This window comes from Silurus aristotelis, assembly GCF_946808225.1.
Source record: "Silurus aristotelis genome assembly, chromosome: 22".
In the NCBI taxonomy this organism is placed as follows: Eukaryota; Metazoa; Chordata; class Actinopteri; order Siluriformes; family Siluridae; genus Silurus; species Silurus aristotelis.
In genome coordinates this window covers 5,783,650-5,803,682 of record NC_139595.1, presented here as the reverse complement: position 1 = coordinate 5,803,682, position 20,033 = coordinate 5,783,650, and the positions used below count along the sequence as shown (strand labels likewise).

The 20,033-nt window shown below is 37.1% G+C and overlaps 3 protein-coding genes and 2 long non-coding RNA genes across 5 annotated transcripts; 1 reads left to right on the top strand and 4 right to left on the bottom strand.

The window, feature by feature from the left end:
- Positions 1 to 478: 478 nt before the first annotated feature.
- On the bottom strand, positions 479 to 6,754 carry LOC310717198. Its single transcript, XR_014530756.1, has 3 exons — positions 6,685 to 6,754; positions 1,792 to 1,921; positions 479 to 1,619 (listed from the first exon to the last, which is right to left on the bottom strand). It is a non-coding gene; the product is annotated as an uncharacterized lncRNA (long non-coding RNA).
- On the bottom strand, positions 5,856 to 6,612 carry LOC310717195 (uncharacterized protein). Its single transcript, XM_083524926.1, has 2 exons — positions 6,431 to 6,612; positions 5,856 to 6,341 (listed from the first exon to the last, which is right to left on the bottom strand). The coding sequence occupies exons 1-2, from the start codon at positions 6,536 to 6,538 to the stop codon at positions 5,919 to 5,921; spliced, it is 531 nt and encodes a 176-aa protein (XP_083381052.1). The 5' UTR covers positions 6,539 to 6,612; the 3' UTR covers positions 5,856 to 5,918.
- On the top strand, positions 6,694 to 10,915 carry LOC310717202. Its single transcript, XR_014530760.1, has 2 exons — positions 6,694 to 6,832; positions 10,806 to 10,915. It is a non-coding gene; the product is annotated as an uncharacterized lncRNA (long non-coding RNA).
- On the bottom strand, positions 8,066 to 12,690 carry LOC310717181 (splicing factor YJU2-like). Its single transcript, XM_083524901.1, has 8 exons — positions 12,565 to 12,690; positions 10,846 to 10,946; positions 10,581 to 10,725; positions 10,314 to 10,448; positions 9,857 to 10,038; positions 9,584 to 9,758; positions 8,647 to 8,785; positions 8,066 to 8,223 (listed from the first exon to the last, which is right to left on the bottom strand). Exons 1-8 carry the CDS (start codon positions 12,586 to 12,588, stop codon positions 8,150 to 8,152), a joined length of 975 nt encoding a protein of 324 aa, XP_083381027.1. The 5' UTR covers positions 12,589 to 12,690; the 3' UTR covers positions 8,066 to 8,149.
- Positions 12,691 to 14,548: 1,858 nt separating this feature from the next.
- On the bottom strand, positions 14,549 to 18,979 carry yju2 (YJU2 splicing factor homolog). The gene is made up of 8 exons (XM_083524898.1): positions 18,717 to 18,979; positions 16,879 to 16,979; positions 16,613 to 16,757; positions 16,346 to 16,480; positions 16,076 to 16,257; positions 15,818 to 15,977; positions 15,167 to 15,335; positions 14,549 to 14,876 (listed from the first exon to the last, which is right to left on the bottom strand). The coding sequence occupies exons 1-8, from the start codon at positions 18,738 to 18,740 to the stop codon at positions 14,758 to 14,760; spliced, it is 1,035 nt and encodes a 344-aa protein (XP_083381024.1). The 5' UTR covers positions 18,741 to 18,979; the 3' UTR covers positions 14,549 to 14,757.
- Positions 18,980 to 20,033: the final 1,054 nt, after the last annotated feature.

The window sequence follows — 20,033 nt, the reverse complement described above, 5'->3', positions numbered from 1 at the left end:
CATTCTCCAAGATACATAAGATTTGGAACAACCAACCTGCCGAGTTCCTTCAAAAACCGTACCTAGAAATGTGAGTGTAGCTACAACAATTGATGCAATTGAAGTTAGTTAGTTAGTTGGTTGACCAGGCATTGTATAGTCTCAGTCAAAAATAGTACCAAATTTGACATTTTATAATCACTGGGTTACTCTTAACAAAAGACCATATTGTTTACCTTTAATATAAATTTTGCAATCATTTCATTAATTTACATAGACTTTTTCTTGCTCTTTGTCATGATGGCTCCAAAGCCTATCCCAGAAACATTGGGTTTGAGCCGAGAATGCATCCTGGATGCACAGTATTTACACCTCCAAGCAAATTAGCATAACCAATCCACCCCCCCAAGGCATTTTTTTTTAGCAAGATAGGATTAAACCCGAGAACCCAGAAGAAACCCAGACACACACAAAAGAGAACACATTAAACAAAGGCAAATAAATGGTAATGGACATTAAGATTTATTCAAAACCATAAGCCTGTTGTGCAACAAAGCAGCACACCTCAAATAAAACGTGTTATGCAACAAAGCGGATATACGGATCTGATATTAAAATTTGAGACGTGAGATATTCCATGAAGATGGCACGGTGTCAGGAGAGAACAATGTCAGGTGAGAGTGGTGACATTTTCTATTCAGAGGGGGATTCCAAGAGTGTTTCCTCATTAATTATTAAGATGAACATTTATTCACAGGGCAATGCTTTCATCCAAGTGACTTACAGTACAAGCATACAGCTGAGCATGTCAGGGTTAAAGATCTTGCTCAAAGCCCCATGGCATCTCTGAGATTTGAGCTCAGAACATTCCAATCAATGCACCAAAGTCACCTACTGAAAACATAAAACCCTTTAATATTTGCTGCTCAAAAGATGGACTACTCCTCGACTACACACGTGAGAGAGGCTATGAATACTTTAATATCGAATAATAAAAAAGCAGGAAAAATAAAAACAAATCATAGCAATATGGGTTTAATTACTATGATGGAACTAGCCAGAGATGCTCTTGTCGCTGTCTAAGTGCGCCCTCTGCAGGCTGAGTGAGGAATTATTCTGAACTGTAGGTTTAAGGCTGTTGTTTGATTGGGTCTGAATGGTGCAAAAAAAGAAGGGAAAAAACAGACAATAGCATAAAATAAGAGTAATTTACAATAGCTTCACAACACTCTATGTAGGAAGTAGGGATGGGATGTAAGGATTTGAAAGGCTGGGGATAGGTTTTTTGCTATTGTGGTTAAAATAAAGATCCAGCCTTATCATCATCCTTATCATCATCATCATCATCATCATCAACATAAAACAGTCATGAAAATGCTGATGGGTCATTTTAATTGAATGAGGGCCTCATGCTGTCTCCTGAAATAATTGTTTGTATTATACAATTTTAACAATTTGCCAATTTCCAACATTTATTTGCAGTTCTCTCTCATCCTCTTCCTGCTCCTGTTTCTTCTGTCTCTTCTCCAGCTACTGCTACAAAATCCACCGGAGCCTGCCTGATTCAGCTCCTTTAGCTCCTGCAGGTTATCCAGAACGTTCATATCCATCTTCAAGTCCTGTGTTCGGTTCTCTAAAACCTGGGGGACAAAGACCATTAAGGCATAATATGGGTGCATTAAGGCATAACACTGGAGCATTAAGGCATAATAGGGGATGAACACTGGAGCATTAAAGGCATAAAAATCTGTGTGTAATCAATGTGTATTTATTTGAGACACGTTTTTTGACTGAAGCGTTACTGCACATTACCTTCATAGGATTATTTAACTCCCTCTCTCTTCTGCTGGATCTTCTTCTTCTCTTCTTTGATCAGCTTCTCAGCTTGAAGGCTTCTTGTTGGATCATGTTCCATTCTGTAATCTGTGTTTTTTTGGTCGGTCTGTTTGACGACAGGAGAGAACACAAAGAATACAGATGAAAAATGAAAAAAAAAAAAAAAATGCTTAGCTGGCCATCTTGTTGCCAAACTACACTAAACTTCAATTAAACAAGCCAGCTCCCCTTAGTGACGTCATCGCGAGACACACCCTTTAAAGTTGATCTCTCCAAGGATGATGCTGTTTTCGATTATTTGCTTGTTTGTTTTTAAATTATTCAACTTGAAAACATACACAACAATGTCGCTTTCTTACACAAGCCTTCTCAAACACCAGAAACGACACAGTCCATTGAACTAGTTGAATCAGAACTGGACATTGAAATCCGGCCACAAGTGAAAAACTATTCCACACAGCTCCAAGAGAAAATCCTTCGCTCAGTATGTTTTGAAAGATTCTCTTATTTTGATTCTCTTGAACGGGAATTAGCTCTCTTGATATTGCTAAGTCTTACAAATCCTCCAACTGTGTCAACAAGTGAAAAGGGTGGCATAGAGATAATTCACAAGCTTCCGACTTGCACTTAATATATAGATCAGAACTGCCACAGTGGGAGGCCAAGTTACTCTTAAATGTGATTTCTGCCAGACATCTTCAGCATTTAATACTAAAGAGAAAGACAGGGAGGCCCTTATACAGTTCATCCTATACCTTTTTTTCTTTGCGAGCTTTAAACTTCTTTCTATTGTTTATTAATTCTCCACGTCTTACACCCGAAGGAAACGTGTCATTCAAGATTAAGTCTAAGTATTTAGTACAGTTTTCAAAGTTGAAGACCAGGTGTTGTGCCTATTTCAAACCCCTGGTCTGAAATCAACCCCCCTTCGCGTGCACGCGGACAGTACCGTCGTATTTCCTGTAGATGGCACTAAAAACACGGAAGGTTGGGTCAAATGTTTTCCTGGTCCTAACGCCAAAAGATGAATTTGAAGAAAACGTATACAGCTTCATGTAAATGGCAGAATAAACTCAGGAATGTAATAATTTGCTTTTAAAACCACCTGCGTGAATTCTAACCGCGTATTTATTGTGTGTTAATACCTAGACTCAATAAAATTCCTCGGATACACAAGTAAAAAAAATGTTTAAATAGTTAATTTCATTGTATTAACATGGACATAACATTAACCCCCCACCACCACCACCACCACCACCTTGCTGTGATACACCTACACAAGTAATAATGTATGTGTAAAATATTACATTTAATCTAACAACATGGACAGCTGTATTATTTAGGGGGGTATTATTTAGGCAAGCTGAATGAAAACCCCCTGCAAGAATTCTACCCCCCCCCCCCCTATTTCTTTTTCCTCCATATGAAGAGTTACCAAACTTGCTGTAATACACCTACACAAGTAATAATGTATGTGGATAATACTACATTTAATGTAGTAATGCAGCTGTATTATTTAGGGGGGTATTATTTAGGCACGTCGAAAGTAAACCAGGACCAGGAAAACATTGACCCAACCTCCCGTGTTTTTAGTGCCATCTACAGGAAATACGACGGCACTGTCCGCGTGCACGCGAAAAGAAATGCTGCTTCTTCGTCTTCTTGTGGTGTTTTATGGCGGTTTGGCAGACCAAGGAAAAGGTGCATTACCGCCACCTACTGATCTGGAGAGTGGAGCAAACACAGAAAGGAAAGAAGAGGGGAAAAAAGAGGAAATTAACGCCTAAATTCTATCTATCGTTCCTGTATTTTTTAGGTATTTAAATAACACTTCTTGAGCTCTCGATTGCTCGTACTCGTTTCACAGCAGTATGTTTATCATCATCTTCTTCGTCCTCGTCTTTTTCTTCTTCTTCTGTTTTATGGCGCTTTGGCAAACCAACAGAAAGGTGCATTACCACCACCTACTGATCTGGAGTGTGGAGTGAACATAGATTTGGAAGAATTTGCCATCATTTGCAGAAAGAGTTTAGCTGGTTGGATAGCTGTAGCTCCTACACTACAGTGAAGACAGTACAGTGAAAAAAACATTCAAAAGTGGTGTCTCTGGTGTGGTACAATGGATATAAGACAGGGTGACAAGGCTTCCATGTTGAGTAGAAGAAGCTCACGGTCATTAGAATCATCAGCTAGCTCGCTAACAAGAGCCCATGCTAAAGCAGAGGCACTACATTTGCAGAACAAGAGGCTGAAGCTAAGATTGAGCAGGCTACCAGAGAGGCTGAATACCAGAAAGAAAAAAGCTAAAAGAGTAGCTGAATATCAACTAGAAAAAATCGAAAAGACAAAAAAAAGGATGTTGAGATGAATACACTGGCTATGTGCCGGGAGGCAGCAGTTGCAGAGGCCGAAGCAGCTGTGTGGGAAGCAGCAATGGAAAATTATGCTGTTTTGGATGATGCAGATTCGTCGGAGGAGGACAAAATGAAGCGAACAAATCAATATGTCCAGTCTCATGTCATTCAATGTATACATGAAAACAATCCATCTTCAAACTCTCCAGCACAAGTAGCAATTCAAACTAGTACATCACCATGCCAGTTTCATATCAGTGATATTCAATGAGAAAGTCACCTTTTATATTAAAACAGCAGCCTGCTGCTTATGAACAATCACACGCTAACATTGCTAACCATCATACGATAGCCAATGAAGGACTCGGATGTATGCGTCAACTTTAATAAAAGAAGAAAACCGGGCTCCACATGGAGAAGGTGACCATCGAAGCACATCTTAAATGAGTCACACTATATTACAAGAACCTAAACAGTCTTCCTTTCTGCAGTATGTTCAGGCAGTTGAACAAAATGCACCAACAACTGAGCCACCTGGCTCAGTATCTAGCTCGAAGGGAACCTTATAAATTCAAGCCTTTATAAGTTTGAAGGTAAACCCGGAAATGATCGCACTTGGAAGTCGTCGTTCGACAATGCTACTCAAGGGCTAGGCCTCACAGCTACCAAATAGCTGGACTTGATGACCAAATGGCTTGGCAATGAATCGAATGACCACGTTAAACGTTTACAGTCAGTGCATGCGATAAATCCAGTCGTGGCACTCAAAAAGGCCTTTAAACGTCTCCAGGAGTGCTATGCAGCACCTGAAAAAATTGAGAAGGCCATGTTTAGCCAACTTGACTATTTCCCAAAGTTTTCAGGAAAAGATCACACAAGGCTACGAGAACTAGCAGATTTGCTGATGGAGCTACAGTGTGCTAAGGAGGATGGTTATCTCCTAGCTTTGTCTTACCTTGACATACCTCGTGCCATTGAACCTATAGTTCCTAAACTACCCTATGGACCTCATAAAAAATGGATCTTTGCCGGTCCAAGCTACAAGGATGAGAATGAAGGACGATTTCCACCATTTGAATTCTTTACTAGGGTCATAAGCTATGAAGCTAGGAAAAGAAAATACCCCAGCTTTGCCCTTTCAAGTGCTATTGGTCCTCCAGTAAGACCAGACAAACCCTCCTTCAATAGTAGAAAGAACGCCATTTCGGTTCACAAGACCAATGTTTTATCAACAGACTCGAACACAAAAGGTCTTGGTAGAAGCATAAATGACCCAAACAAAATTTGTCCAATACATGGCAAACCACACCCCCTAAAGGTATGTAAGAATTTTAGAGCCAAAACTCTGGAGGAGAGAAAAGCATTTCTCAAAGAACAAGAAATATTTTGCGAGACACACCCTTTAACTGCTCACCAGAATGTCGCAAATACAACAAAACCGGAAATAAGTTACCAATCGAATCACTAAACCGTTCACAAAATATAATTATAAATATATTTGCTGTGTTTCAGGGTAAACTAAATAATAGGTAAAAATAAAACAAACAAACCGACTCAGTTCCTGAATCTTCCGCTTGGCCTGGCCATTGGACTGTGGGTGGTAGCCAGACGTCAGGTTGACAGACACCACCAGTAGTCGAAAAGAAAGCCTCTAGATGCGAGATGTAAACTCCCGCGGTCGGAGGCCGAAGTTCCGAAAGACGTGCTGGAAGAGGGCCTCCGCTGTCTCGAGGGTGGTTGGTAGGCCCTTCAGGGAGATGAACCGACAGGCCTTCGAGAAGGGCTTAAACAACCACCAGGACGCAGGTGTTGCCCTCCGACCGCGGCAGGTCTGTTACGAAGTCGATACCCAGGTGGGACCAGGGGCGTTGAGGGACAGGCAGCGGCATCAACTTGCCCACGGGAAGGTGGCGTTGGACCTTCGATATGGCACAGGTGGGACATCCTTGAACGTAGCTTGTGATCTCTTGTGTCATCCCCGGCCACCAGTATCGCCGCAGGATGAGAATGGCATGTGGGGTATCTGGTGATGGAGTGACCCGGTGTCCCGCAGTACAGACACTTCCCAGCGGCCAGGTGGCTATTCCTCTCGCTCCGGGATAGCCTCTGTGAACCCAGCTGCATGTTCAGAATCAGGAATGGCCGTGGGTCCAGGCATGCTCTCTTTAACACCTGGGAAACGAACACTGAAGTATTTAGGACTATTGACACATTTTGCTGGAAACAATGAGACACACTGTGAGGGAGTTCCTACACATTACCTGAAAGTTTCTCGTTGCACCATTTTCAATTTTGTATTCAGTGTTTTTAGGGTCGGTCTGTTTGAGTACAGAAGAGAACACAAAGTATACCGATGAACATTCCATCATCTCTCATAATAACTGGCCAAAAGCATTCAGCGGTCTAATGATGTATAGATCAGAACTGGCACAGTGGGTGGCCAAGTTACCTTAAACGTGATCTCTGCCAGACATCGCGTGCATTTAAAAAAAAAAACGAAAGATGGGCAGCTCACTTTTCACCGTCTCTTTCCGGGCATTAAGCTTTTTCCCTTTATAGATGTGCTCGCCACAACTCTTATACCTGGAAAAAAAAAAACATCACTTAAGATGAATTTAAGAAACACTAGAATAACACTGTGTCAGTAAAGAATATTAATACACGTAAAGCAATTGCCATTTAATGTAGGTATTTTTGCATGCTCTTACTTATTTTCTATAATTGAATTGTTCATTTAACTTGACATACAGTGCTTCTGTTCAATTACGAATACTGTGAATGTGCAGGTTCCTTTTATAAGTACAGAATATACAGTAGAGCTCATTGCTCTAACGTCCAAAAATGTTAAACTGTAATATGTCTGGAAAATGAACTATTAAGATGTATCTACAGACATTCATCTGTGTATTATGAATTGAGTATATTTTTATACAACATTTCTTAATTATTGTAATTAATGATATCTGTATTTATACAGTAAATGCCTTTTAATTTACAGAGATTAGATATACAAACCTTTTTCAAATATGTGCTTTCTGGATTTATTTCATCGTTATTGTACATGAGGAAAACGATACTTTTACAGTAAATGAATGTAAAATGGACAGATCAGTTTTATAAAATAACAAATTTAAACCTTAAATTTATGGTGACTAACCTGACAGTTGGTTGTTTTTCTATGTTATGTGACAGAATTTATCTGTTTTTCTATAGTTTAAAAGTGATTTATCAACAGTAATATTCTGTAATTTAAATACTTTTGACCATAAAGACTATTCTGTATTTTTTACAGTTTTTTGCTAGTAATTTTGTAAAATGGTTATTTCTGTAATTTAACGGATTATCTCTGGAAGCCCTGCTGCCAGTCTTTTTACCTTTTTTTTTTTTTTTTTTTTTTTACAGATTTATTTATTTTTTTTTACAGTGTAGCAGCACTGAAGATCCAGATAACTAATTTAAAGGCTCCAGCAATCGGAGTTTTACCCTTTAAAGATGACTGATGGGCATTTTATCTATTTGTCGAGCATCCTTGCCGAGTTTAGGTATTACAGTAATCAGTCCTTTCTTAATGGTCTAAGTAAGTGAATTACTCTGAATACTTTGAAGAAAACATTGAAACAATAATTTGCTTAAATCTTTCTTAAAGATTATACAAAAAAAAGTATAAAATTAAAAAATGAGGACATGTGGGCCTGAAGATGTTCCTCAGGAGAATTAATCTATGGCTTTAGCAAGTTCCTCTATTTTAACGTCCACCTTACACAAATCTTTAACGTTTTCTTTAAAGATTCAAGTCAAAGTAGCCTTTTGACTCTTGAAATGCATGTAATTATACTTCCGTATACCATAATAACATCTGACAAAAAGATCTAAAAACACTGAAGCAGCAGACTTAGTAAAAATATATATTTGCTTTAATCTAAAAACATGTGGCCACAACTGCAATGGTCTAACTAGAGGTTTTCTTCACCATGACAGGACTAGTCGAAGTCGCTGCTTTCATATTCTTGTAGCAGGCTGAGCGCGGTGGCGGTTCCTTCTGCAGGTTTTGCATCTGAATGGTGCAGAGGGAAAAAAGAGAAAAACAGACAATGGCACAAAATTAGAGTCATTTACAAAAACTTTACAACAGTATGAGGTAAGAAGGCAGGAGCAGAGGTTTAAACTGTGAAACAGTGACTGGTAGGGGGTTGTGAAACAGACCCTGTATTTCTGCATTTGTGATTAAAATCTACATCCAGCCGTATCATCATTTTCAACAATATATAGTTATGATTATGCTGACTGATCATTTGAATTGATTGAGGGCCTCCTGCTTTCTTAATAATAATTTAATTATTAACACCACCAGCACCACGAGACTTAAACTGTACATATGTGTAACTAAAGTTTTACTTCTATTAAATCTTTCGATAAACATTTAGTGTATTTGACAATTTATCTGTTAAAGTGGAAGAAAGAGTTTATGAGCCCCTACCTATACCAGTCTGAGTTCCAGCAACAGGCTGTTGTGCTCTAGCTATTGCTGCAGGCTTCTTCCTCGATACTAGTGACTTTAGTTTTTCCCAGCTGTAAAACTCACATTTCTTACGCTTCAGTCCAAACACGTTGAGACCCTTTAAAGAGAAGGGGAAAAGGTAATCATTTACATTCACAGCATTTGACACACGCCCTTATCCAGAGCGACTTTCAATTATCTCATTCATACAACTGAGCAGTTGAGGGTTAATAGCCTTGCTCAAGGGTCCAGCAGCGATGGTGGGATTTGAACTCCCAAACTTCTGATCAGAAGTCAAACATCTTAACCACAGAGCTACCCCTTCTAGGCATGCTGTTCTAAGAACATAATCAACAATGGGGTGAATTAAGAAGTGTTAGTTTGTGTTAGAACTTTACAGCAGCTGTAAATAGTCGCTCTAACAACAGCCCTATTTCATTTAAGTTCATGTGGAACATCTACCCTACAAGTTCCTCTGACTCAGCTGGCATCATTTGGCTATTGAATAGTGTTTGGAACAAAAACTCTCTAAAACAAAAGGTAATTAATGCATCTAATAAATCAGGCTCCCACTGATTCTGCATTATCGTGACTTACATTTCCTTTACATATGTGATTAAATTGATAATCAAATCATGGTCATGACATAATATAATTATATGATGTATATAATAATTTGTATAACATTATTATAACATGCACGTGTTTGCATGGATCCCAATGGGACATGCCCACCTCCCCAAAAAAGTTGGGGGCCACAAATCCAATAGTTTTATAGACAATAAAAAAAGGTTTCTTGCTCACATTAGAATTATTACTCCAAAGGTATTTAAAATAGTGATAGTGGTTAAATCCACTTCATTCGGTGAATGTGCTCTGATGTGTAAATAATCAAGTTTCAGCTCGGCCTCTGTACCTTTGTATATGTTTCTGTGCCTTCAGTCAGGATGTCTGTGGATTTCTCATAAGCACGAGCCTTTTTAAGCCTTTTAAGCATCTTTTTCACTTTTTCTTGCTCCTGATCAGAGTCCGAGTTTAAATCCGAGTCCGAATCCTTCAGCCTTTTCACCCGCGCCATCTCCAGCATTTCTCTAAAGTAAAGAAAGAGGAAATTATTTATGGTTCGTATCTAACAAAAACTAAATAATGTGATATATCTATACTGTTTATGTGGATCTGATGTACATACTGAAGTTCTCTTTCATCCTCCTCCTGCTCCTGTTCCTTCCGTTTCTTCTCCACTTTACTGGACTGCTGCAGCATGGACTCAAAATCCACCCGAGCCTGTCGCTGATTCAGCTCCTTCAGCTCCTGCAGGTTCTCCAGGACTTCCATCTCCAACCTTGAGTCCCGTGTTCGGTTCTCTAACACCTGGGGGACGAACACGGACTCGAGCATTCAGCATATTAAAGCCATAAAAATCTACAATCAGAGCGAATGCATATTTATTCGAGACACGTCTTTGACTGAAGCATTCTGGATCAGTCATAAGAATCCAGGAACTAAACGATATTGTTAGCAGCAGCGCCATTCACATCCATTATAACAGGATCTGAACCACTTTACAAAACACTTCATTTAGGGGACAAATTGAGACATTTTGATAGAAACAAAGAGACACTGTGAGGTGCGTTACTACACATTACCTTCATAGGATTATTTAACTCCTCTTCCTCTCTCTCCTGCTGGATCTTCTTCTCCTCTTCTTCAATCAGCTTCTCAGCTTGAAAGTTTCTCGTTGCACCATGTTCCATAGTGTAATCAGTGTTTTCTGGGTCGGTCTGTTTGAGTACAGGAGAAAACACAAAGTATACAGATGAACATTCAATCATCTCTTATAATAAGTGGTCCAAAAGCATTCATCAGTCTAATGATATATAGATCAGAACTGGCACAGTGGGAGGCCAAGTTACCTTAAATGTGATCTCTGCCAGACATCTCATGCATTTAATATAAAAACGAAAGATGGGCAGGCCCAGATACAGCTCATTTTGCACCGTCTCTTTCCGAGCATTAAACTTCCTTCCTTTGTAGATGTACTCTCCACAAGTCTTACACCTGAAAAAAAAATCCCATCATTTAAGATGAATTTAAGAAACACTAGAATAACATTGTATCAGTAAAGAATATTAATACAGGTACATTTAAAGGATTATGCACATGCAGCAAGACTCTTACCTCATGTTAAAAGGAGCCATCAGTCTAACTACATACTGACGATCTTTAGGGCGTTTTAATTTAGGGATTTTTGATGGATCAAAATCCGGGGGGTAGTATTTCTATTAAAAAAAAGAAGATAAACATGAATAATGGTGATAATACAACAAATCAGAATTGAAAATAATTAGTTAATTACACTTTTTTCTATCTAAGACTAACCAGTTAACCCCTGTAACACCTGAATATTAATCACATTTGATCTTAAATGGCATCCAAGATTTATTTCAAGTCAGGTCAAATGACATTGTTGTCATTTCAACCATACAAGCTTGTACAGTACACAGTTAGATGAAACAACTTTCTTCCAAGATGAAGGTCATGCATGAAACAACACAGAACTGAAGAAGATTACAGGGAATTTAGACTAAACTTAGATTAAAACTATGTGCATAGTATGATTGCACATATTATATATATACAGTACAGACCAAAGGTTTGGACACACCTTCTCATTCAAAGAGTTTTCTTTATTTTCATGACTATGAAAATTGTAGAGTCAGACTGAAGGCATCAAGGGCTATTTGACCAAGAAGGAGAGTGATGGGGTGCTGCGCCAGATGACCTGGCCTCCACAGTCACCGGACCTGAACCCAATCGAGATGGTTTAGGGGTGAGCTGGACCGTAGAGTGAAGGCAAAAGGGCCAACAAGTGCCGAGCATCTCTCGGGGAACTCCTTCAAGACTGTTGGAAGACCATTTCAGGTGACTACCTCTTGAAGCTCATCAAGAGAATGCCAAGAGTGTGCAAAGCAGTAATCAAAGCAAAAGGTGGCTACTTTGAAGAACCTAGAATATGACATTTTTTAGTTGTTTCACACTTTTTTGTTATGTATATAATTCCATATATAATTCCACATGTGTTAATTCATAGTTTTGATGCCTTCAGTGTGAATCTACAATTTTCATAGTCATGAAAATAAAGGAAACTCTTTGAATGAGAAAGTGTTTCCAAACTTTTGGTCTGTACTGTGTGTGTATATATATATATATATATATATATATATATATATATATATATATATATATATATATATATATATACACACACACACACACACACACACATACATATACTAATATATATATATATATCTCGCAATACATGGCCACAGTCATCCTCTCCTTAATACATTGCAGTCGCCCTGTCCCATGTGCAGAAAAACACCCCCAAAGCATGATGCTACCACCCCCATGCTTCACAGTAGGGATGGTGTTCTTGGGATGATACTCATCATTCTTCTTACTCCAAACACATTTAGTGGAATTATGACCCAAAACTTCTATTTTGGTCTCATCTGACCACATGACTTTCTCCCATGACTCCTCTGGATCATCCAAATGTTCATTGGCAAACTTAAGACGTGACTGGACAACCAGTCACTGAACCGTCAAACAAGCCTTGGCCCTTGTGACGTCATCGCTAAACACAACCTCCATATTCACACCGGAATTTCGCAAATATTAATTATATCACTAAACAACAACTTAGTAATCAAATAATTAAACACTTTACAATAAAATAATAATAAATATATGTAATGTGTTTGCACCACACCGGCCGCTAGCTGACCGACTTAAAATCTACTTAACAGCTTTAAAAGATTCAATAACAAAGCGCGTTTAAGGTTTGCTATTTCTTTAAACAAATCCATGGAAATAAAATGTATGTTTACTTACATTTAAAACTTTTCTTTCGGACATGGTTGATTAATAAGCAGTTCTCCAGTAACCCAAACACGATCTGTAATAATGAAGCTTCTGACGTTGCTGTACTGGAACCACGCATGCGCGCAAATGCGTCCAATTTACGGCAGTTTTGAGTATTTATAACACTGGTTGACTTTACCCGATCTGCACCGGAAATAGTTCTTCACCAGTCATGCTCTTGATACAAATACACTTTTTGAGTAAAATACATCATTTAAATTATATTGATTTAATTGAGTAATTAATTAAATTGGCACAACTGTAATTGATTGAAAATATTAAATAAACAATAAACACAATTTGTCTAATACAGATGTGTGTGTGTGTGTGTGTGTGTGTGTGTGTGTGTGTGTTATTTTAGCATACTTTAACAAATGTCCGCATTTAATAAATATACGCGATTTCTTTTTACATTTTTTATATTGCAATTCGAAAAATGTACAAACAAAACAGGCTTCAAATGAACAGATATCAGAAATATCAAATTACACAATTATAACTTAAAGAGGCAAACACCATTAGAAAATATAAGCAGTATATACCTGCAGTCAAATTGAAATTAAACTGAAAAGGTATATAAAAAAATAATTAAATAAACAAATAAGAATAATAATAATAAAAAAATCTACCCTGCAGGTTCCTCTGAATCAGCGAGCATCATTTGGCTGTTTGCTAGTGTTTTGGGCCAAAAACTCTCAGCAATAGATAATTTGCTAATGGGTGCACAGAAAAAAAAAAAAAAAAATTTTATTTTGTTAAAAACATGCTTATCTTATTTTATTTTTTTGAGATACCACTTCTGTATGTGCAATTTCCTCCACTTGTTTCAGTATCAGTTTTTTTTAAGAATCGATATATTAAGCTCTCACTGATGTTGCATTCTGATGACTTACATTTTCTTTATATACGTAATTAAATTAATTACATCAGATCATAATATGTATTAAACATTGTTTTGCGTGAAACTGGTCCGTGACGAAAAATAAACGTTTGGGTCCAGCAAATCTAATTATTTTTGTGAGAGTTAAAAGAAGGTTTTTTTTGGTCACATTAGTATTAGAACCCTGAGGTTATTTTAACTGGTGATAATGGTTAAAACCACATCATTCACATCATATGCTCTGAGGTATGAATAATCAGTGCATTAGGATTTTCAGTTTGGCTTCTCCACATTTGTATCTTTGTCTCCTATCATGTCGTCTATGGGTTTCTCAGCAGCATGTCTTTTCTCCTGATCAGTCAGAATCCCTCAGTCTTTTCACAATCGCCCTTTTTAGCTTTTCCATTTCTTTCAAGTAAAGACAGAGGCAATTATTTATGGTTCAAATCTAAAGAATATAACAGTAAAATAATATAATAACCAAATAATGTAATATGTCGTGTTTGTTTTGGATTTGAAGTTCTCAGTCAAATCTTTACAGTGGTGTTATGGAACGAGGATCATGCCATTTTGGATGGAGGGGGGTGATGAATTAGCAGTTTTCTCCTAATAAGAGAATATACAGCCTATAATAATATTGTAAATAAAAATGTGAAAGATAAATTTTGCAATAAATATTTTTAACATGTGAATAAATCCAACCACCCCTGTGACTGATTTAAGTTTAATTTTCCAAACTGAAATAATTTGAATAGTGATGTATATAATTTTTTTTACTTTTACATATCTCTATACTTTGTACTTAATTGCAATAAGCATCTATCTATCTATCATTATGAATTATTGAAATTAACAATTATTCACAGGGCAAATGCTTTAAATTATAGTGACATACAGTACATGCATACAGCTGAGCAAATCAGAATTAAAGACCTCACCCAAAGCCTCATGTTATTTCTGGGATTTGAGCTCAGAACATTCTGATCAATAACCCAAGATCGTCACCTACTAAAAACCTAGCGTTCAACCTTTTTATATTTGCTGCTCAGCTAAAACATGAACTATACACGTGAGAAAGGCAATGAATACTTTAATAAGAATTAATCAAAAAACAGGAGAATACAGAACAGTCATAACAATGACCTTTTTTTCAAAATATCATCATTCAATCACATTTACAACAAGAAACACTGGAACTCTAAAACCAGCAGTCTGTCAGTGTTTTTCTTGGCACTGTCCCTGCACAGTTCATTTCAGACATCGTGTCCCTCACTATGACAGGACTAGTCAGAGTTGCTCTCGCTGTCTGAATATGCACTCAGCAGGCTGAGTGAACAACCCTGTTGAACTCTTTGTGTTAAGCTGCTGCTTGCGGTGGCAGTTGCTTCTGCAGGTTTTGTATCTGGATGGTGCAGAGAGGAAAAAAAAAGAAAAACAGAAAAGGGCATAAAATAAGTCACTTACAAAAGCTTCACAACAGTGTGATGTAGGAAGTCAGGCAGTTAAAGCAGTGGTTTTCAAAGTGTGGAATGGTGACTGCTAGGGATTTATAATAATAATAATTATTATTATTACCAACTACCATATTTAAACTGCATATGTAACTAACGTTTTTCTTTCACTAAATTTTCCAACATTTTATATATGATAATACTGCAGTGGAAAAGTGGAAAAAAGAGTTTGAGACCCCACCTATCCCAGTCTGAGTTTCGGCAGCAGGCTGTTGTGCTGTAACTGTTGCTGCACCTGGACGCTTCTTCCGTACTACAAGTGAGCTTAAAGCACTCCTTCCTCCCAAGCCGCCCACACTCTTTTCCAAGCTCTCCACTTTCTGACTCTTTACTGCAGACACAGTGGCACCCTGTGGGGAAAAAAGGGGGGAAGGTGCATAATGACAGTTTGTTCGTTCGTATTTATCGTAGCTATAAATAGTCACTCCAACAACATCCCTATTTAAGCTAAGGAAACTTTTTAAATGTTTATGTTGTTTTAATTATATCGACTTGCAGATTGCGGGGTTCTTTTTTTGTTTTTTATTACTGTCTCAAGACAATTTCTTTTATTCCTTTTTTTTTTTTTTTTTTTAAGTACAAATTTTTAAATAAAAGGATTTAATTAAATTGTCTTGTGTGATGCAAAATCTAGAGGGCAGCAAAATCTAATAATTTGTTAAACAGCTATAAAAAAAATTAAAAAATACAGAGGATATTTCTTGTTCACTTTCAAATTATTACTCCAAAGGTATTTAAAATATTGATAGTGATTAAAGCCACATCATTCATTGAATGTGCTCTGTAAATAATCAGTGCATTAGGAATTTAAGTTTCAGTTCGGCCTCTGTACCTTTGCATCTGTTACGTTGCTTGAAGTCAGGATGTCCGTGGGGTTCTCATAAGCACCTTTAAGCATCTTTTTTACATTTTCTTGCTCCTGATCAGAGTCCGAGTTTGAATCCGAGTCCGAATCCCTGAGCCTTTTCACCCGCGCCATATCCAGCATTTCTCTAAAGTGAAGACAAAGGAAATTATTTATGGTTCGTATCTAACACAACCTAAACGATGCAATATATCTATAGTGTTTATGTGGATCTGATGTAAATACTGGAGTTCTCTCTCATCCTCCTCCTGCTCCTGTATCTTCTGTCTCTTCTCCAGCTCCCTGTACTTCTGCAGCATGGACTCAAAATCAACCCGAGCCTGTCGCTGATTCAGCTCCTTCAGCTCCTGCAGGTTCTCCAGGACTTCCATCTCCAACTTTGAGTCCCGTGTTCGGTTCTCTAAAACCTGGGGGACGAACACTAGAGCATTTAGGACTATTGACACATTTTGATAGAAACAAAGAGACACTGTGAGGTGCGTTACTACACATTACCTTCATAGGATTATTTAACTCCTCTTCCTCTCTCTCCTGCTGGATTTTCTTCTCCTCTTCTTCAATCAGCTTCTCGGCTTGAAAGTTTCTCGTTGCACCATGTTCCATAGTGTAATCAGTGTTTTCTGGGTCGGTCTGTTTGAGTACAGGAGAGAACACAAAGTATACAGATGAACATTCCATCATCTCTTATAATAAGTGGACCAAAAGCATTCATCAGTCTAATGATATATAGATCAGAACTGGCACAGTGGGAGGCCAAGTTACCTTAAATGTGATCTCTGCCAGACATCTCGTGCATTTAATATAAAACCGAAAGATGGGCAGGCCCAGATACAGCTCATTTTGCACCGTCTCTTTTCGAGCATTAAACTTCTTTCCTTTGTAGATGTACTCTCCACAAGTCTTACACCTGAAAAAAAAAATCCCATCATTTAAGATGAATTTAAGAAACACTAGAATAACATTGTATCAGTAAAGAATATTAATACAGGTACATTTAAAGGATTATACACATGCAGCAAGACTCTTACCTCATGTTAAAAGGAGCCATCAGTCTAACTACATACTGACGATCTTTAGGCAGTTTCAATTTAGGGATTTTTGAAGGATCAAAATCCGGGGGGTAGTATTTCTATTAAAAAAAAAAAGAAGAAATATTTTTTTAAATGGTGATAATACAACAAATCAGAAGTGAAAATAATTAGTTAATTACACTTTTCACATCTAAAATTAACCAGTTAACCCCTGAATATTAATCACATTTGATCTTGAATGTCATCCGAGATTTATTTTACATCAGGTTGAATGACATTAGTCATTTCAACCATACAACCTGAATACAATGGAAAAGACAGACAAGCACAACCCTCAGGACTGTTGATCTTGATGTGTGTGTGTGTGTGTGTGTTGTTATAGATTTGTTACGATTGTTGAAGGATTTAGTTGCAGAGCTCCAAAATCAGCTCACACTTTTAAGGCAAATGGCAAAACAAACTCTCTCCAACAGTGTCTGCGGTGTACAAATCGGACCCAGAGCCAGACAGTCATCTGTTTTCATCTAGCATGTTTATACTGGTGACTGAAAGACTGATAGCTGAGCTGGATGCATCAGAGACTGTAGTAGTGTGGTATCCAACAGTGTGGCTTTTTAAATAAACACTCCTTGATTCCAGAAAAAAGGTTGCAGAACAAAACTGCTGAATAAATGCTGCAGAGATTGGAAAATGGGCTTTGATGATACACTTTTAAATATTAAAGTATTAATCCATAATGAAACTGACACTGCTGCAAGAACGCTCATCAATATGATAAAACAATTCAAATTGGTCTCCGTGTTTCTAAATCTAGACATCGATCTCCGCTCATTTCCTACTCTGGAGAGTGATGTTCTCCAGAAAATTGATTTTTTAGGGGAAATTCTTTTACTACACTTACAACATTTATATTTGACATTTATGGGATTTGGTAGATGCCCTTACCCATAGCAACAAACAATTGCCATTCTTTTTTATACAACTGAGCAGTTATGGGGTAAGGGCCTTCTGCACATTTATGAGAAAATAACTTGAAATTTTCGAGTTTAAAAAGATTACAAGAAAAATAAATTACGAGAAGTTTGTAACTCGAGAATTTCAAGTATGATGATCTGGTGATTCTGGGCTAAAATAGCAATTGTTGCTAAATCAAAGGAAAAAGTAAAGTTTGATTAGATCTTTCACTCCAGGCATAATGCAAACACAAGTGACGTCTGCCCAACTTTACAAAGTGTATATGCGATTTTCTTCCTTGATATATATATATATATATATATATATATATATATATATATATATATATATATATATATATATATGAATAAAGGGGGGGGGGTGTTGGGGGGATGGGTCCTTCGTAAATAATGTTTTCCCCCTCGAAGATTTCGAGTTTTCCCCCCTCGGAAATATTAATAAAAAAATAAAAAAAATAAAAAAAAAGATTCCCCTCGAAAATGTCGAAATAAAAATTTTCGAAATTAGTTTTCGAAATGTCGATTTTTTTTTTTTTTCTTCAAAAACTTACAACTTGAGTTTTTCTAAACTGGGAAATTCCCTGCCCCTCCTCTTCCAATTTTGTTTTATTGTATTATTTTTATCCTATATTGGCCCTAATACTCCGTCGTATCCATCAAATCAATAAACACTACCAAAAAATCATTCTAAACGTATTTATGTGTTTCAGGCTAAACGTGTACTTTGCTAGTAGCTACACCTCTCCGCTAGCTAGCGGTCTTAAAATCCAATAAAAATGTAAAAAAAAAAAAAAATACTGAAATAATAAAGCTTGTTGTAGGTTCAACAAAACGAGAAAATAAACAATGAAGTTTTCTTACATTTAAGACTTTTCTTTCCGACATGTTTAGCTCTGATCAGTAATCTGTCCCCCAGTAATCCAAACACGAGCTGAAATAACACAGATTCCGATTTGGTCTGCGTTTCAAATCTCGGTCTATTCCCACACAGGATAAATGAATCTTTCCAAGGGTGATATCATATACTCATACGTCCCACACAGTGTACTAAAGGCTGTAATAAGGAGATTTGGAATTCAATCTTTTTTCCGGGTCATTCTTACTCGTCTGGTCATACTAATTCTTCGAAATGGATTTTGGTCATTACTGCCACCTGTGGGCAAAAAAAGTGAATAGCACTAATGGTTTGCTCTTAGTAGGAGCCAGAAGAGGGGGCAATAACATCACTTAATGCACGTTTATTTTTTACATTTATATGATTTTCTTACATTATTATAGCAACATACGGCCAAAAGTCTGCGGACACATGGGCATCATTTCCCAACTGTCCTTGAAAAACCCATTTCAGAAACATCAACTTCCTTCTGTTATAATACCTTCCATTCTTCGGTGAAGGTTTCCCACTAGATTTTGTAGCGAGGCTGTGGAGATGTTTTTAGATAGATAGATAGATAGATAGATAGATAGATAGATAGATAGATAGATAGATAGATAGATAGATAGATAGATAGATAGATAGATAGATAGATAGATAGATAGATAGATAGATAGATAGATAGATACATACATACATACATACATACATACATACATACATACATACATACATACATAGATACATACATAGATACATAGATACATAGATACATACAACTTGTCGAGTTTAAACAGATACAAGAGCATTAGTGAGATCAAGTAGTGATGCTGGGTGAACTGATTATCATGCAGAAGTTCCAGTTTATTCCAAAAGATTTTAGTGTGGTTAAAATCAGGGCTCTGTGTAGGACACTTGAACCCTTCCAATATCTATTTTAAATGTTATTATGAATCTCTTTTTTTGCACAGAAGCATTGTTCTGCTGGACCATGGAGCATGTTTGAGCCCCATATCTTATGATAATCATAGGTAGAAGTGAAAAAATGTCCAGAAATGACCAGGTGTAATTAAAGTTCAGACGACACAACGAACAGCTTTCATTTCCTTGGATTTTGTGTTATATGTTAATATATTTTAATAGCAATCAAATTGCAACTAATAAATCATTTTTAAGATTTAATGGTAAATATCTCAATGTACCCCATAAAAATATTGGGATTAAAAAAAATAACAATTACAAAAATGCTTTGGTTCTTCAGAATTCAGTGCCCTTTTTTCCTGCACAGTGTTTCAGTGCCTTAT

Coding starts and splice junctions, on each gene's coding strand:
- LOC310717195 (XM_083524926.1), bottom strand. CDS start 6,538: ATGATGGAATGTTCATCGGTATACTTTGTGTTCTCTTCTGTACTCAAA. Junction 6,342..6,430: donor GTGCAACGAGAAACTTTCAG/GTAATGTGTAGG, acceptor TTCGTTTCCCAG/GTGTTAAAGAGAGCATGCCT.
- LOC310717181 (XM_083524901.1), bottom strand. CDS start 12,588: ATGTCCGAAAGAAAAGTTTTAAAT. Junction 10,449..10,580: donor TGGCAGAGATCACATTTAAG/GTAACTTGGCCT, acceptor GTACTCAAACAG/ACCGACCCAGAAAACACTGA. Junction 8,224..8,646: donor TGGAACTCAGACTGGTATAG/GTAGGGGCTCAT, acceptor TGCACCATTCAG/ATGCAAAACCTGCAGAAGGA.
- yju2 (XM_083524898.1), bottom strand. CDS start 18,740: ATGTCGGAAAGAAAAGTCTTAAAT. Junction 16,980..18,716: donor CGGAAAGAAAAGTCTTAAAT/GTAAGAAAACTT, acceptor TTTTTTTAATAG/AAATACTACCCCCCGGATTT. Junction 15,336..15,817: donor GCAACGTAACAGATGCAAAG/GTACAGAGGCCG, acceptor TTTTCCCCACAG/GGTGCCACTGTGTCTGCAGT.